The sequence below is a fragment of the Eptesicus fuscus genome, chromosome 9 (genome assembly GCF_027574615.1).
Source record: "Eptesicus fuscus isolate TK198812 chromosome 9, DD_ASM_mEF_20220401, whole genome shotgun sequence".
Lineage (NCBI taxonomy): Eukaryota > Metazoa > Chordata > Mammalia > Chiroptera > Vespertilionidae > Eptesicus > Eptesicus fuscus.
In genome coordinates this window covers 43,735,711-43,754,456 of record NC_072481.1, presented here as the reverse complement: position 1 = coordinate 43,754,456, position 18,746 = coordinate 43,735,711, and the positions used below count along the sequence as shown (strand labels likewise).

At 40.2% G+C, this 18,746-nt stretch overlaps 1 protein-coding gene and 1 pseudogene across 3 annotated transcripts in view; both read left to right on the top strand.

Annotated features, from left to right (window-relative positions):
* Window positions 1-18,746, top strand: part of DOCK7 (dedicator of cytokinesis 7) — a 188,670-nt gene that overhangs the window by 31,353 nt on the left and 138,571 nt on the right. For all 3 annotated transcript variants that reach the window (XM_028142342.2, XM_028142340.2, XM_054720808.1), the window contains exons 3-11: window positions 3,220-3,395; window positions 3,582-3,650; window positions 6,789-6,918; window positions 7,017-7,229; window positions 8,031-8,116; window positions 11,372-11,438; window positions 12,751-12,900; window positions 14,147-14,227; window positions 18,074-18,239. In XM_028142342.2, coding sequence (XP_027998143.1) covers window positions 3,220-3,395; window positions 3,582-3,650; window positions 6,789-6,918; window positions 7,017-7,229; window positions 8,031-8,116; window positions 11,372-11,438; window positions 12,751-12,900; window positions 14,147-14,227; window positions 18,074-18,239 — 1,138 coding nt within the window. The remainder of the gene's footprint in view (window positions 1-3,219; window positions 3,396-3,581; window positions 3,651-6,788; window positions 6,919-7,016; window positions 7,230-8,030; window positions 8,117-11,371; window positions 11,439-12,750; window positions 12,901-14,146; window positions 14,228-18,073; window positions 18,240-18,746) is intronic.
* LOC103284182 (glycine cleavage system H protein, mitochondrial-like) lies at window positions 4,650-5,181 on the top strand (annotated as a pseudogene).

The following is an 18,746-nucleotide window of genomic DNA, read 5'->3' as shown; positions in this document are numbered from 1 at the left end:
ATACATAACATAAAATTTACCAATTCATTTCTAAATGTATAATTCATTGGTATTAAGTATATTCACAGTGTTGTGCAACTATTACCACTAGCTATTTCCAGAAATTTTTTATTCCAAAACGAAACTGTATACCCATTAAACAATAATTCCCTATTCTCTCTCCTCTCAATCCTTGGTAACCTCTATTTTCTGTCACTGAATCTGTCTATTCCATGTACCTCATATAAGTGGAATTGTACAATGTTTGTCTTTTGTATCTGGCTTATTTCATTCAGCATAATGTCTTCAAAGCTCATCCATGTCATATCATCTAATCTAATAATAGACAAATATGCAAATTGACCATACCTCCGACACACCCACAAGCCACGCCCACCATCCAATCAGAGCGAGTATGCAAATTAACCCAAACCAAGATGGCTACAGCCACAGAGAGCAAGGTTTCCTAGGTAACAGAGGAAGCCAAGCTTTCTGCCAGCCGTTACAGGCCTAAGCCTCCACTCAAGCTACAAAGTTTCAATTATAGAAGGTAAACAAATTCAAACAAATGGCGGCAGAATGGAGCTTGAGAGAGCAGGCCAGGGTTGCTGCCGGAAACAGGGGAAGCAAAGCTTTCCACACACCCTGGCCGGGCCCACCCGCTTAAGACAACAAAGTTTCAATTATAACCCCAACACAAACAGCTTCAGGCCTCGGAGGGAGCCCCAGGCTTGGCTCCGCTCCAGGCTACAAAGTTTCAATTGTAGAAGGAAAATAAATTCCAGATACCAGGGCCTCCGCTTGGGTTGCCAGGTGGCGTGGCTGGCCTGCAAACCACCACAGGCCCCTCGCTCAGGCCGCCCCATGCCCCCAGGGTACCTCACCCTGATCCGGGACACCCTTCAGGGCACACCAGCTGGCCCCCACCCCTGTACCAGGCCTCTATCCTATATAATAAAAAAGTAATATGCAGATTGATCATCACTGCAACACACAATATAGCTGCCCCCATGTGGTCAAAGATCCTGCCCCCATGTGGACACAGGATGGCCACCACAAGATGGCCAGCAGGAGAGGGCAGTTGGGAGGCACCTGGCCTGCAAGGGAGGGCAGTTGGAGGTGATCAACCCTGCAGGAGAGGGCAGTTAGGGGTGACCAGGCCGGCAGAGGAGGGTAGTTGGGGGCAAACAGGCTGGCAGCAGAGTGGTTAGGGGGTGGTCATGCTGGCAGGCAGAAGCAGTTAGGGGCAATCAGGAAGGCAGGCAGGCAAGCAGTTGGGAGCCAGCAGTCCTGGATTGTGAGAGGGATGTCCGACTGCCCGTTTAGGCCCGATCCCTGGGATCGGGCCTAAACGGGCAGTCGGACATCCCTTGAGGGGTCCCAGATTGGAGAGGGTATAGGCTGGGCTAAGGGACAACCCCCTGCCGTGCACGAATTTCGTGCACCGGGCCTCTAGTCCTATATAATAAAAGTGTAATATGCTAAGTATCCGACCAATCTCAACCAGTTGCTATGGCGTGTACTGACCACCAGGGGGCAGACGCTCTGACCAGTAGGTTAGCTTGCTGCTGGGGTCTGGCTGATCGGGACTGGGCGAGAGGGCCAGACACGCCCTGGAGCCCTCCTGCAGTCCCTCCCCGGCCAGCTGGCCAACCTCCCGCGGTCCCTCCCTGGCCCCAATCCCCAGCCAGGCCGAGGGACTTCACCCATGCACGAATTTGTGCACCGGGCCTCTAGTGTGTTATAATTTCAAAGGCTGAATAATATTTCATTTTGTGTTTAAACCACATTTTGTTTGTCCATTCATCTGTTGATAGACATTGAGTTGTTTATATCTTTTGGCTATGGGTAATAATGCTACTATGAACATGAGTGTGCAAAATCAGTTTGAGTCTTTATTTCAGTTTTTTTGGGTATTTACCTAGAAGTGAAATTGGTACATCATATGGTAATTCTGTGTTTTTTTGTATTTTTTTCAGAACACCAATGGTCCATATCGGTACATTTGTTATATAATCCTTTATAGTTTTCCCTAAATATTTTTTCTTCCTTGAATCAGGAAAGAAGTTGGGTGTCTTAATAAAAAGTATATTTTCAACTTGGCTAAGGAATGCCCTGAATATTCTGTTACTACTAATAGAAACTTTTAATATGGTCTGTGAATTAGTTTCCTTTGGCTGCTGTGATAACTTACCACAAACTGGGTGGCTTAAAACAAAATAAATTTATTTTCTCATGCTGCTTATGTCCAAAAGTCTGAAATCAGCATCAATGGACTGAAATCAAGGTTTTGGCAAGGCCTCACTCCCTTTGGAGGATATAGAAGAGAACTAGTTCCTTGCCTCTTCCAGATTCTGATGGCTGCTTATAACTGCATCACTTCTATCTTTAAGGCCAAAATCTTCAGATCTGTCTTTGTATGTCTTCATATGGTTTTCTCCTCTGTGTGGCCCAACTCTTCCTGTCTTCATATAAGGATGTATATGATTGCATGTGTGACTCACTCAGATAGTTCAGGATAATGTCCACATTATAGATCATACCTTTTATTTTTTATCTTAATTTTTTTGTCATGAAAGATCCATGGATTGGTACAGGGAGATCTTTTGGAGGGCCATTTTTCAGCTCACCACAGTCTGATTATATGTTTTTACTAGGATAATCAACAATAGCAACAAATAAAATAAAAGTACTATTTAGAAACTTAGCAATGAAAATTCCAAAGATATAAAAAAGAAAAAAGAATTCCTCTATGAGCATTTTGTCACTGTAAAGTATTATAAAACCGTTAATGATCATTGCTGGCTTTACATGAGAGACATGGATAAAGTCTAAGCAAGTGGATTAAAGAGATTACAACCCAAAACCTCGTAGTTTCTTTAGTGCATCTGTTGAAAATTTAGAACAGGGGTCCTCAAACTTTTTAAACGGGGCCAGTTCACTGTCCCTCAGACCGTTGGAGGGCCGGACTATAGTTTAAAAAAAACTATGAACAAATTCCTATGCACACTGCACATACCTTATTTTGAAGTAAAAAAACAAAACGGCAAAAACATTCGCATGTGGCCCGCGGGCCATAGTTTGAGGACGCCTGATTTAGAAGTAACTAGGTTAAAACATATTATATTTTAAAGAATAAAAATTTTTTGCTTGAAGTTTCAAATTCTTAACATTTGCCTCTTCCTTTCCATTCACCTCTTATCCCCTACTACCTCCCCCCTCTCCCCCCCTTTTATAAAGGTGCCCCTTACGGAAGCCGTGGATGCAGTGGATTTGGAAGAGTACCTTGCTACTCATCCTTTAGGTGTGGATTCTGGGCCTTTAAGGGAGTTGGTTGAATTCCCTCCAGATGATATCGAAGTTGTTCATAGTCCTAGGGACTGCAGAACACTTGTTTCAGCTGTACCTGAAGAAAGGTAAGGAGACATTAACCTATTTTTGGTTTCAGTAACTACAGAAAGGCTATGATCCATTATTTGATTTATATCCTATTTCTTATGGTGGGGTATTTTTCTGTTATACAAACAGAGAGTTATAGCAACCAAATTCATCAACATTGCTGCTTTTCTGTCTAAATTACAAATGTTTTTCTTTTAAAATAGTGAAATGGATCCACATGTTAGAGATTGTATAAGAAGTTATACAGAAGACTGGGCAATTGTGATCAGAAAGTAAGTTATATGTTTATTATAGCATTTAAAAATAGTAAGTAGGATCTATAAATGGATTAAGGTAAATTAATAATAATTATGAAACCTGAAAATTACTTTAAACAAATAGCTGAAGAAGCAAAAGATATCTTCAGCCATGTGTCTTCTCTCTAGGAGTTCCACAATTACTTTTACTTTTCTTTTAAAATAATAGGTTTGTGGAGATAATATTTCCATGTTATCATAGATCACTAATAACTGATAGTATATAATTAAAATGATTTGTAGTCTAATTCTTTTGGGAAATCAAGGATAGTTATTGATGAATAATTTTGTTTTTAAAAAAGAATTCAATTTATTGAAACTTAAGTAGTTAAGTTAAATTTTTTAAAAAAATTTTTATTGACTTTTTATAGAGAGGAAGGGAGAGGGAGAGAGAGATAGAAACATCGATGATGAGAGAATCATTGATCAGCTGCTTCCTGCACGCCCCCTACTGGGGATCGAGCCTGCAACCAAGGTACATTCCCTCGACCAGAATCGAACCCGGGACCCTTCAGTCCACAGGTCGACACTCTATTCACTGAGCCAAACCAGCTATGGCTTAAGTTAAATTTAATAGCCGCTTCCAGATCAAGCTGTTTGAGACATCTGTGCCTTTTATTAACTAATTTTTTTTTTAAGAGATCAGGTTTTAGTTTTGTTTGTTTTTAAAATATATTTTTATTGATTTCAGAGAGGAAGAGAGAGGGAGAGAGATATAGAAATATCAATGATGAAAAAATCATTGATCAGCTGCCTCTTGCATGCCCCACACTGGGAACCGAGCCCGCAACCCGGGCATATGCTCTTGACCAGAATCGAACCCGGGTCCCTTCAGTCCACAGACTGATGCTCTATGCACTGAACCAAACCAGCTAGGGCATAAATTTTTACAAGTCTTTTATCTATCCATTCAATCAGGTAAATACTTATAAAAAATAATGTTTTATTCTACCACAAAATTTATTTTTCTAATGGATGGTGTTGAAATATAATGTCCGATTAAGAAATAAAATAGACTCCTGCAAACATGGTGTTACTTGCAGCGCACCTGCCATGCCCTAACCACGGAGGCCAGGGGGTCTGAAGGCTGGTGCTGTCAGGATGCTGTGCACCAGCTCAGTCTACTTTCCCTGTGTAAATTCACAGAGAAACATGAATGGATAACAACAGAAAATGATATTGGAACAGTGGGAGTCAGCAATTTTGCACAGGAAGTTTTGGGAGAAATTATATACTGTACTCTGCCTGAAATTGGGACAAAATTGAACAAACAAGATGAGTGTAGTGCTTTGGAAAGTGTGACAGCTGCTCTAGTGAACTCTGTTCTCCTCTGTCAGAAGAAATAACTGAAATTAATGAAGCTCTTGCAGAAAATCCAGGACTTACCAACAAAGCTTGTTATGAAGATGGTTGGCTGATCAAGACGACACTGAGTAACCCTTCAGAACAAGATGAACCAATGAGTGAAGAAGCATGTGAGAAATACATAAAAAGTATTGAGGAGTGAAAACGGACCCTCCACCTAAATAAAGTAGCATGAAACAACTTGGTCTAGCATAGTTGTCAGAAATTAGTGGTGGATAGGAGATTTAAAATAGCAACTTTTAGTAATACCAATGGAAAAAGAAACTACAACAATGCTATTGGAAGAAAATACCCCTAACTTTTTAATGATTGCAGATAAACATAATACACTTCTTTTTACAACACTTCATGATTTTTAGGCTGGGCTACAGTTATAATATTCAGAATTCCTGGAATTATCTGTGGTAAAATCTAGGTATAAAATTTATGTAATTCAATCTTAAGCCTTATATCTACACTAATAAAAGAGAAAGATGCAAATTGACCGCACCTCCGTGACACCTACCAGCCAATCACGAGTAAGTATGCAAATTAACCCAACAAATATGGCAGGCTAATTTGCATATATAGGCATGGAGCGAAGACTGAAGACTGAAGGCACCGCCACAGCGGAGCCAAGCCTGAAGGCTGAAGGCTTGGCTACACAGTGGCCCGGGTCCCGGGTGCCAGAGGAAAACCGGTGCCGGCAGCCAGGGGAAGGAAGGCCTATTGCATGTATCTTTGTGCAACGAGCCTCTAGTATTTTTATAACTCCTTACATCTGTCTCTGGATTTGGGTGAAAATACTTAATGATATTTCCACTGAAAATGACTGGCAGTGGAGAAAGTTTTTGTTAGTCTTTACAGTGTCAAATGATGAACAATACTGTCTTAATTTTGTAATATACTGTGTTTACTGGTGCTATTTTTATATAGTGAAGCAATAGTCTTGTAGGAAAACAGGAAAGTTTAATAATAAAACACTCGACTTCAAATAAAACTTTTTAAAAATATATATATATATTTTATTGATTTTTTACAGAGAGGAAGGGAGAGGGATAGAGAGTTAGAAACATCGATGAGAGAGAAACATCAATCAGCTGCCTCCTGCACACTCCCTACTTGGTATGTGCCCGCAACCAAGGTACATGCCCTTGACCAGAATCAAACCAGGGACACCTGAGTCCGCAGGCCGACGCTCTAGCCACTGAGCCAAACCGGTTAGGGCAAATAAGACTTTTATTTTGCTACTTTGCATAATGAAGATAAGAGACTTTTTATGAGACTTTTAATTTTTAAGCCTTATTTTTTTAAAGGAAATATGATGACTGAAATAGTGGAGAATTCTTTTATGACTTCTGTAGTTTTCAGAATTGAAGTACTGTGTGCTCAGTTGTTCTAGCAACAATGATGTATCCTTTGCTTATTGTTTTGCCCTTATGGCTCGTCTTATTTCACTGGATTTAATATTGTGCTAAGCATCACTCTTGGGGATACTGCTGACATGCTTTTTAGTTTTATTGTGACCTAATAAAAGCACAGACTGCTACTCTTTCTAAAGAAGAGCTGTTTTTATGAACTTACACTTTTGATAAGTATTTCAATAAGTTTTCTTAAACCTCTGGTTAATTTTTAGCACACTCAAAACTGCTAGTGTATATCTTTATTATGTAAATAAATATTCAGAGAATATTTGGCTTATTATTTGATTTTGAAAAAGTGGAAAATTTTTAAAAATTGGTATTTACATAACTGTTTTATTTTGAATAGATATCATAAACTGGGAACAGGATTTAATCCCAATACATTAGATAAACAGAAAGAAAGGCAAAAAGGTTTGCCAAAGCAGGTGTTTGAATCTGATGAAGCTCCGGATGGCAGCAACTACCAGGATGAGCAAGTAATACTGTTATTTTGAAATTACTATAAAATGATATTTTAAAATGGTTTATTTTATTCATTAATTAATATATTTATTTTTAATATTTTACATGTCAGGATGATCTTAAAAGGCGTTCAATGTCAATAGATGATACTCCAAGGGGTAGCTGGGCCTGCAGTATTTTTGACTTGAAAAATTCACTTCCCGATGCTCTGCTTCCCAATTTACTTGATCGAACTCCAAATGAAGAAATAGACCGTCAGAATGATGACCAAAGGAAATCAAACCGTCACAAGGAACTCTTTGCTTTGCATCCATCCCCAGATGAGGTATAGTTATTTGGGAATAAAGAAGCAAGTAATTATGAAATAGACATTTTGGGAGTATGATTTATATATAGTATAGTGTTATAATAGTGTAGGGGATAAATCTCAACTGAATCATAGCTATAATTTTTATAAATGAAACATACTTTTTTTAAAATTTATTTATTTATTTTTTAATGAATCTTTATTGTTCAGATTACAATTGTTTCTCCTTTTCCCCCCCATATCTCACCACCACCCAGTTCCCACTCCCCTTCTCCCCTTACCTCCCCCCCCCCACTGTCCTTATCCATAGGTGTATGATTTTTGTCCAGTCTCTTCCCGTACTCCCCACACAGACACCCCTTTCCCCCTGAGAATTATCAATCCACTCCCATTCTATGCCTCTGATTCTGTTAAGTTCACCAGTTTATTCTGTTCCTCAGATTTTTAATTCACTTGACTTTTAGATTCACTTGTTGATAGATATGCATTTGTTGTTCATAATTTTTTATCTTTCTTCTTTTTCCTCTTTTTAAAGAATACCTTTCAGCATTTCATATAATACTGGTTTGGTGGTGATGAACTCCTTTAGCTTTGAAACATACTTTTTATTCTAGTGAATTTATTCTTAATGAGTAGCTTCTGTGAATTTAGCTCACTTATGATCCAGTGACTTCTGTTCTAGAATAAATAGGTCATTCTATTTTGTGTTCAATTGTGAAGACTAAAAGTACTAAATTAATAAAATAAGTTCTTAAAGAAATTGTGAAGGGTTGAAATATGATAAGCATGTTCATTTTGGTGTTGCTTGTCAATTTGTAGGAAGAACCAATAGAACGACTTAGTGTTCCTGATGTGCCCAAAGAACATTTTGGTCAAAGACTTCTTGTAAAATGTTTATCACTCAAGTGAGTATGCATTTCGTTTACTGCATACTTTTGTTTACTGTATTCTTTTGAGAAGTATTTTCTTGGCGTGGGGAATATAAAGATAACATATCTTTTTCCTTAAAGAATTGGTTGTACCTTTGTCACATGGTAGGCTTTGTTTTTTTGAAGTACATATTTTTTTCCTTCTTTAAAAAAGTTAAATATTCACATTTATATTATGCTTCACAAAATGCTTTCTCTTATTTTGTTTCATGCTGTCTTCAGAGTAATTCTGTAAGGTAGATATTATTTTCTTTATTTTACAAATGAGGAAACCAGGGTTCAAAAGCATTAGCAGAGATTAGCATACTCATGCAACCTATGCTCTTTATACTCTATCATGTTAATATTATCAGTTAGTTAGTTATTAGTTCTGACTTATGAAAAAAGAAGTTTCAATTCATAGAGCTTTTTGAAAGAAGCAACGCATAAGGACAGGCCACTTCTGTGTTTAGATAACATAGGCAATTTTCTTCCCTTGAAAGCTAAGGCTTTATGTGTTTAATTAAACATGAAAGCATGCATATTGAAAATCAAATATGATACCATTTACGCACTGGAACGGGTAAGAAAAGACAGACAATTCAAAAACATTAGCATTGTCAAGTATTACAAAGGATGCCTAGTAGAGGCTTACTCATGTACACAGTATTACCAAGACCCCTATTCTTTTGGCATCTGTTTGGGGTCTGCTAAGAGAGGCATCAGTAGCAAGTCAGAGGGTGGAAGAGAGTGAGATCAGGTTGGGGTACTTGTTTTTCTTAACTCATTCCTTGCTAGATAACATTGATTAGTTGTCACCCTGTCCCCAGGGCCAGTTTTTTGTGAAGGGTCCTCCATAGAGCTATTTTTTATAATTTTGGTTACCACTTGCACATTTTCCTTTAGGTTAGGGCAGTGGTTGGCAAACTCATTAGTCAACAGAGCCAAATATCAACAGTACAATGATTGAAATTTCTTTTGAGAGCCAAATTTTTTAAACTTAAACTTCTTCTAATGCCACTTCTTCAAAATAGACTCGCCAGGCCATGGTATTTTGTGGAAGAGCCACACTCAAGGGGCCAAAGAGCCGCATATGGCTCGCGAGCCGCAGTTTGCCAACCACGGGTTTAGGGGATGATAATGAGCTGCTGATGTTGCTGTTCCAGGGAATAGCACTCTCTGTAATTGTTTCCCCTAAGTTATGTCCAAATCTTTGTCAATGGCTTTTTATTAAACTCTTAATCTAATGAAAATATGTTGTTTATCTCTTCTAAGGACTTTGACTGATAGTCATATGATAAAAATATGAGCATTATTGACATTTTTGTCTGGGGCTCTCCTATCCTATATAATAAAACCCTAATATGCAAATCGACTGGCAGAATGACCGGTCACTATGACATGCACTGATCACCAGGGGGCTGGCGCTAAATGCAGGAGCTGCCCCCGATGGTCAGTGTGCTCCCACAGAAGCTGGGCTCACGGCTGGTAAGCGCAGTGGCAGTGGCGGGAGCTTCTCCCGTCTCCACAGCAGCACTAAGGACCCCTTGGGGGATGTCCGCCTGCCTGCTTAGGCAGGCAGGCGGACATCCCCCAAGGAGTCCTGGACTGCAAGAGGGCACAGGCTAGGCTGAGGGATCCCCCTCCCCCCCAGTGCATGAATGGCGTGCACTGGGCCTCTAGTCTATATAATAAAAACCTAAGCGACTGTTACGGTGGACAACCAGAACGACTGGTAGCTATGATGCGCACTGACCACTAGGGGGCAGTTCCTGCATTGAGCATCTGCCCCCTGGTGGTCAGTATGCTCCCACAGGGAGAGTGCCCGTTCAGCCAGAAACTGGACTTATGGCTGGTGAGCGCAGCAGCTGTGGCGGGAGCCTCTCCTGCCTCTGCGGCAGCACTAAGAAGCAGTGAGCCAAGCGGTAAGGAGTGAGCAGGTCGGCAGTAAGGAGCAAGGGATCCTGGATTGCGAGAGGGATGTCTGACTGCCAGCTTAGGCCTGATCCCTAGGGGTATTGGGCCTATGCTGGCAGTCAGACATCCCCCAAGGTGTCCCGGACTATGAGAGGGTGCAGGCCTGGCTGAGGGAACACCCCCTCACCCCCCAGTGCACTAATTTTGTGCACCGGGCTTCTAGTATAATATAAAATGGTTAGCCACCTCTCTGGCCGCTGCTCAATAAATGTCAGTAATAATCCTGGAATAATTATAATAATCAAAAATATCTCCAGACATTGCCAGATTTCTTCTTGGAGGCAAATTAGTCCTTGGTTGATAACCACTGTTCTACCATTTTATTAACCTTCTATTACATTTTATTTCATTCAGCAAATATTGATTGTTTTTATTTTTTATTTTTTATTTTTTTTTTTTAAATTTCTTTATTGATTAAGGTGTCACATATTTGTCCTCATCCCCCCATTCCCATCCCACACCCCTCCCCACATATGCCCCCACCCCCCTGTTGTCCTTAACCGCTGGTTAGGCTCATATGCTTTGATTGAGTGTTTACTAAATGTAAGTCATTGTTTGTGGAAGTCAATTAGACATCTCAACTTACACATATCGTTATAAAATAAGTAATGAAAATTAGTATGCCAGCATTTAAAATGATAGATTAACATTTATGTCATGGGAATATATCCATAAAATGTTAAGTTTAAAACAGACTATAAAATATGTATACAGTGACATTCTTTAATTAAAAAAGTAATCGATTTAATAAGTGCATTTATACATAGAGAAAAGTCTGGATGGATAGGCACTCAACTGTTAATTATGGTTCTATGTTGTGAAATTTTGGATGCTCCCATTTTCTTCCAAATATTTTTATGTATCTCCTAAATTTTTTACATTGAATATGTGATTTACAAACTGAAAAAGAAAACATTAGGTCTTTACTTTTAAAATTTATTTAAAATCTTACATATCTACATACACAAATAACCAAATTATAGTTAAGAAAGTACTTAGTGTCAGAACGTGGACTTAAAAATGCCATGAGCTTTTATGCAGAGATTACTTATAGCTGGAGAAATTAAGGAAGATTACCTAGAGGACGTAATGGTTGATATAAATTGAAAGATATGCCTGGAAAAGTGTGTTTCAGGAAGAAGGGGCTAGCATAGAGGGTGTAGCACAGATGTAGGAAAGTACAAGATATTGAGATTATTTTTGGAATGAGAATTTCTCTCCAATTATGTGTTCTATATTTATTTTTAAACTACTTCATTCTTTTTCTTCCTAAAGGTTTGAGATTGAAATTGAACCCATTTTTGCAAGTTTGGCTTTATATGATGTCAAGGAAAAGAAAAAGGTAAGGTTATATGATTTAAACATAATAGGTTTCAGAAACCTGATTTTAAGTTGTTTTATAAGATAAATAAGTGCCCAAAACCGGTTTGGCTCAGTGGATAGAGCGTCAGCCTGCGGACTCAAGGGTCCCAGGTTTGATTCAGGTCAGGGGCACGTACCTTGGTTGTGGGCACATCCCCAGTAGGGAGTGTGCAGGAGACAGCTGATCGATGTCTCTCTCTCATCGATGTTTCTAACTTTCTATCCCTCTCCCTTCCTCTCTGTAAAAAATCAATAAAATATATTTAAAAAAAAAAAAAGATAAATAAGTAACAATTTTTGAGAATTATTAAAGATTGATATTTTACAAAGGAAAATGGAAATTTAAGACTTGTTAAGTATTTTCTTAATAAGGAATAATTTAGTTGATACCTAGATTTTATTTCATTGAAAGAGTTCCAAAAGCCAGTAGCAGAAGCAACTTTTAATTGTTAGTTTTACCATCATCATTTACAGAAGGTTATCTTATCACAGCATTTCTTACTTGAATATTCTAAGCCTAAAGGGTAGTAGAAACTTGAAGTGCCTTCAGTGACTTCTGCTGTCAAAATATTATGGTTTTCTGCAGTGGAACTTTGCTTGAGCAACTTGTATTTGCTAAATCAAAACTGCTGAGATATCTACACTAATAAAAGAGAAAGATGCAAATTGGCCATACCTTTGCAGTGCCCACCAGCCAAATAGGAGTGAGTATGCAAATTAACCCAACAAAGATGGTGGGTTAATTTGCATATGCAGGCGCTGAGCAGCCGGGGGCGGGGCGGGGCGCTTGTGCGATGACACAGGCATTCCGCACTGCCCCAGTTGCTCAGGGCCTCTGGACAGCGTGGGAAGGTGGGGCTGGAGTAGAAAGAGGCAGCTCTGGGGCCAGAGTGGAAAGGTGGTGCCGGCAGCCAAGGAGAGGAAGGCCCATTCCTGCATGAATCTTCGTGCATTGGGCTTCTAGTTATTCATATAATATTTAAAGACAATTTGGGATAATTCATCTCAATAATAACTTCTTTGTATATTTTATTAGAGGTTGCATTTCTAATTAGAAGAGTTTGAGATATGCTTCTTTAGAGTATGTTTATTGTATTATATTTCCCAAATAGTTTGTACATTTCTTTGGATTTAGATATGTAAAGAATGGTTAGTGACATATATGATAAGCTGTATGTTATAGTATAAATATTTTAATATCTATAATAGTTTAAGATTGGGTATATATGATTTTTGTGAGTTTTTATAAAATGTAAAAATTTAAAAATTTGACATATGATTATATTTTTTAGATTTCAGAAAACTTTTATTTTGACCTTAATTCTGAGCAGATGAAAGGATTGCTACGCCCACATGTACCACCTGCTGCCATTACCACCCTGGCAAGATCAGCTATTTTTTCTATCACTTATCCTTCCCAAGATGTTTTTCTTGTAATAAAGGTGAGACTAATCTATTCATATAAAAGCCTAAGTGACTGAATGACCAGTCAGTCACTGACCACCAGGGAGCAGACGCTCAATGCAGGAGCTGGTGGTCAGTGCACTTCTGGTGGTCAGTGCACTCCCACAGCCAACCTCCCATGTGGTTTCTCCCCCGGCCAGCTGTCCCCAATTGGCCCCGATTGCTGGCCAGGCCAAGGGAGCCCACTGATGCACAAATTCGTGCACCAGGTCTCTAGTGTTAAATATATTTGTTTATTTGTGTAGTGTCTGTATACTCATCTCTCTATCAATGGTGCAACTTTTTATGGGCACAGATTTTGCCTTTACTTATTTTTTCTTCTTAATATTCTTTTTTTTTTTTTAAATTTTCTTTATTGATTAAGGTATCACATATTTGTCCTCATCCCCCCATTCCCATCCCACACCCCTCCCCACACATGTCCACCTCCCATTATTGTGATTTTGATTAAATCTACAGATTGTTTTAGGTAGTATTGACAACTACATTAAGCTTTCCAGTTCATGAGTACAAGATGTTTTGCCATTTATTTGTGTTTCCTTTATTTCATTTTATTTTTTTACCACCGTTTTAGTTTTCAAAATACAAATCTTTCAGTTCTTGGTTAGTTCCTCAGTATTTTATTCTTTTTTGATATTATTGTAAATGGAATTATTTTCTTAATTTCTTTTTCAAATTGCTTCATTTTTAGTGTATAGACATGCAACTTATTTTTGCATGTTTTGTGACACTTTGCTGAATTCCTTTATTAGTTCTAAAGAGTGTGTGTGTGTGTGAGAAATATTAGGGTTTTCTGTACAAAAGATCATGTCGTCTAATTTTACTTTTTCCTTTATAATTTGAATGTGTTTTATTTCTTTTTCTTGCCTAGTTGCTCTGACTCAATCTTTCAATTACTACATTGAATAGAATTGGCAAAAGTGAGCATCCCTATCTTGTTGCTGACCTTAAAAGAAAAATTTTAAGTCTTTAAACACCTAGTATGATGTTATCTTGTGGGCTTTGCATATGAGGGCTTGATTATATTGAGGTAGCGTTCTTCAATTCCTAGTTGGTTGAGTGTTTCTTTTATGAAAGTATATTGAATTTTGTTCAGTGCTTTTTCTGTATTGAGATGACCATGTAGTTTTATTATATTGATTAATTTTTATATGTTGAATCATCCTTGCATTCATGTTTATAGCTTTTTTTTAAAGTTTAATCTTTAATTTTTGTCTTTGACAGTTAGAAAAAGTCCTACAGCAAGGAGACATTGGAGAGTGTGCAGAACCATATATGATTTTCAAAGAAGCAGATGCCACCAAGGTATAGAATATCATGCCTTCATTTCCCCCACTTTTGTATTTATTGCCATTCCCCCCATATCACCAAACCCAACCCTAAATTACCTCTAATCTCCCGAATTATTGTTTGGGAAACTACTATATAAAGCATACTAATAAATTTAATTCATTTTTTTTTTTATTATCCTACTCAGTTTCTTTATTTGCTTTGTCACTTAGCTTGTGTCACATGCTGTGCTATTTTTTAAAATATCCTTCACCAAACATTAATTGATTATTTAAATTTTTTTTTGTAGAAAACTAAGTGAATTCAGTTTAATTCCCAAATAATTACTTTTTTTCTTATATATACAGAATAGTGATATTGATGGACCTTTTCCTAGCAAAACAGAAATATTCTAGGCCTCTGTCTAGCTATAGATAATTAAGAATGTGTTAAAAATAGAAAATGTAACCTCTATTTTGTCAAATAACAAATTTCTAGAATTTAGATAAACTTCTAATGCAAAAATAATTGGTCAATAATAGGTCCCAAATTCCAGATACCCTGAGTTAGCTATAGTAATAACAGGTGATCTTGGGTCTTTGAACACTTCAGTTAATACTGGAAACATCCAGGAGAGGTATGCTTGAGAAATACTTGACAAACTAGAAAATGTTTTGCTTTCTATTTTTCTGAGATTCAGAACAAGAGCTGAGCCTTTTCTGCTATTATAGGTAGATCTGAACACATAATAATCTCTGATCCCTGGCTATCTGGTTGAAAGCAGGGTTAAAGTATTCAGGCTTTCCTAGGTTGTCATTTTACAAATTAAATTTGCTCTATTATTTGGAGTTCAAAGTAATTATAGCAGCTTATCCCACATTTCTTTTTACATCCTACCTAATAAAAGAGTAATATGCAAATTAACCCAACCAAGATGGCTACAGCCACGGAGAAAGCAGGAGGGAGGCTTGGGTTTCCAAGGTGATAGAAGAAGCCATGCTTTCCGTGTGCCCTGGCCGGCCTAAGCCTCCACTCAAGGCTACAAAGTTTCAATTATAGAAGGTAAACAAATCCAAACAGAAATGGCTGCCGGCCACAAGCAAGCAGGAGGCTTGGCTCCACTCCAGGATACAAAGTTTCAATTGTAGAAGGTAAATAAATTCCAGATACCAGGACCTCTGCTTGGGTCACCAGGGGGCGTGGCCAGCCTGCAAACCACCACAGGCCCCTCGCCCAGGCCGCCCCATGCCCCAAGGGAACCCCCACCCTGATCCGGGACACCCTTCAGGGCAAACCAGCTGGCCCCCACCCGTGCACCAGGCCTATATCCTATCTAATAAAAGAGTAATATGCAGATTGACCATCACTCCAACACACAAGATGGCTGCCCCCATGTGGTCAAAGATCCTGCCCCCATGTGGACACAAGATGGCCAGCAGGGGAGGGCAGTTGGGAGGCACCAGGCCTGCAAGGGAGGGCAGTTGAGAGGGACCAGGCCTGCAAGGGAGGGCAGTTGGAGGCCATCAACCCTGCAGTGGAGGACAGTTAGGGGTGACCAGGCTGGCAGAGGAGGGAAGTTGGGGGCAAACAGGCTGGCAGGGGAGCAGTTAGACATCAATCAGGCTGGCATGGGAGTGGTTAGGGGGTGATCAGGCTGGCAGGCAGAAGCAGTTAGGGGCAATCAGGAAGGCAGGCAGGCAAGCAGTTGGGAGCCAGCTGACCTGGATTGTGAGAGGGATGTCCGACTGCCTGTTTATGGGTTTGGGCCTAAATGGTCAGTCAGACATCCTTCGAGGGGTCCCAGATTGGAGAGGGTGCAGGCTGGGCTGAGGGACACCCCTTTGCCCCCGTACACGAATTTCGTGCACCGGGCCTCTAGTATTTACATAAGCTGATAGAATTAAATACATTTTACAGCTAGGCTTTTAAAGCAAGAACCTATTTTTAAAGTATACTAGGTATAGCAGTAAAAGTGATGCCATTTAGCTATCCTTCCATTTTTTTCCCAATTCTGAGTCTTCAGATAGGGAACTGTCATTAGAATAAACCACACCAATAGACATATTGTATAGAAAGAATATGTGAGGAGTTTGGTGTGGGTTTTCACTCTTGGACCATTGGTTGGATATTATAGGTCGCCTTAGTGTTTGTTCAGGAATATCCTAAAAGTTGAGTCAGCCTCAGGGTGTCTTCCAAGTAGGCATATACTGTTTGGACCATTAGTCTTTTTCTAGGATTTAGTACTCTCATAATACTTTTTTTTTTTTTGCTTCATTTATTATTACTCTGGGCTTATTTATTGTCATATTTGTGCCCTACACTCCCACCTCATGGTTGCTCTAAGTTAGGAACTATTTTAAATTGGCTCAAGTGCTTTCATATTTTTTAGAATATTTCAAATTAATGAGTCATAACCTAGAATATTTTTTTTTTTTATTTTTATTTTTATTTTTATTTTTTCTTAAATATATTTTATTGATTTTTTTACAGAGAGGGAGAGGGATAGAGAGCTAGAAACATCGATCAGAGAGAAACATCGATCAGCTGCCGCCTGCACACCCCCTTACTGGGTATGTGCCCGCAACCAAGGTACATGCCCTTGACCGGAATCGAACCTGGGACCCTTGAGTCCGAAGGCCGATGCTCCATCCACTGAGCCAAACCGGTTAGGGCTAGAATATTTTTTAGTTTGCAGTTGGAAACATGGTAATGTTTCATAAAATAGTACTTGCAATCTCTATACTAATAAAAGGGTAATATGCTAATTAGACCAGGAGACCTTCCGGGAGACCTTCTGGATGTCCTTCTGGACAAAGCCATGGTGGCAGGGCTGAGGCAGAGGCGGTTAGGGACAATCAGGCCAGGAGGGGAGGGTAGTTGAGGGTGATCAGGCCGGTGGGGGGGCAGTTGGGAGCAAGCGGGCTGGCATGGGGGCTAATAGGGGGCGAGCAGGCCGGCAGTGGGGGGCAGTTGGCGAGCAGGCTGGCGGGGGGGGTCAGTTGGGGGTGATCAGGATGGCGGGGGCCAGTTGTGGGCAAGCAGGCCAGCAGAGGGGGCAATTGGGGGCAAGCAGGCTGGCAGGGGGGCAGTTGTGGGCAATCAGGCTGGTGGGGGAGGCAGTTGGGAGCAAGCAGGCCGGCGGGGGGGGGGCAGTTGGGGGCGATCAGGCAGCAAGGTGGGGCAGTTGGGGATGGGAAGGCCAGGGGGGGGCAGTTGGGGGTGAGCAGGCTGGCGGGGGGACAGTTGGGGGTGAGAAGGTCGGCCGGGGGGGGCGCAGTTAGGGGCGAGTAGGCCAGCAGGCAGTGTTATGGGTGATCAGGAAGGCAGGCAGGTGACTGGTTAGGAGCCAGCGGTCCCGGATTGCTAGAGGGATGTCCCAGATTGGAGAGGGTGCAGGCCAGGCTGAGGGACACCCCCTGTGCACGAATTTTATGCACTGGGCCACTAGTCTCTATCATAAAAACCCTGTGGTCATGTCGCTGTCACGGCAGCATGACCAAAGACTGGTCACCAGGAGGCTGATTGTACGGGCGCCGGCGAGGACTTGACACTGGTGCAGATGGGTGGGGCTGTGAGATTTCATGTACTGGGCTTTTAGTACATAAACATGTTTGACACTTGCTCTTTTTTTCTTTTCTCTGGAGATGAGATAATTTCAAACTAATGTCAAAGACTTATTCTATACATACATTTGTAGGACAGGTTAAGATTGTTCAATGGTTAAGATAGCACACTGTTAATTGATCTGTGAAAGGTACAGATGGTTTTTCCATCTTTGTTGAAAATTGAGAATTCTCAAATTGTGTCTTTATTTAATATGAAATACCCTTTAATTCATTTCTTTGAGCATAATCATATAATGTATAAAGTTTTGTTTTGCAGAATAAGGAAAAATTGGAGAAGCTGAAAAGTCAAGCTGATCAGTTTTGCCAAAGACTTGGGAAATATCGCATGCCTTTTGCTTGGACTGCAATCCATTTAATGAATATTGTTAGCAGTGCTGGGAGTTTGGAAAGAGATTCTACAGAGGTAGAAATTAGTACTGGAGGTAAGAGTGTTTTATATAAAATGTTTCTAAATATATAATTTTTTTTCTTTTTTCTTACATAAGCTTGTTTTATGTGTAGACTTTGCAATGTGATGAGGCATACAAAGGTTTCTTTTTTTGCCTTTTGTTAAAACCTTAACAGCTTTTTTGAGATGTAATTTGCATACCATATATTTCACCTATTTAAAGTGTATAATTCAGTGTTTTTTTAAAACAGCAGGGGAGGGCAGTTGGTGGGGACCAGGCCTGCAGGGGAGGGCAGTTAGGGGTGACCAGGCCAGCAGGGGAGAGGCAGTTGGGGGGGACCAGGCCTGCAGGGGAGGGCAGTTGGGGGGGACCCAGGTCTGCAGGGGAGGGCAGTTAAAGGTGACTGGGCCAGTAGGGGAGGGCAGTTGGGGGTGACCAGGCCAGCAGGGGAGGGCAGTTAGGGGCAATCGGGCTGCCCAGGGAGCAGTTAGGCGTCATTCAGGCTGGCAGGGGAGTGGTTAGGGGGTGATCAGGCTGGCA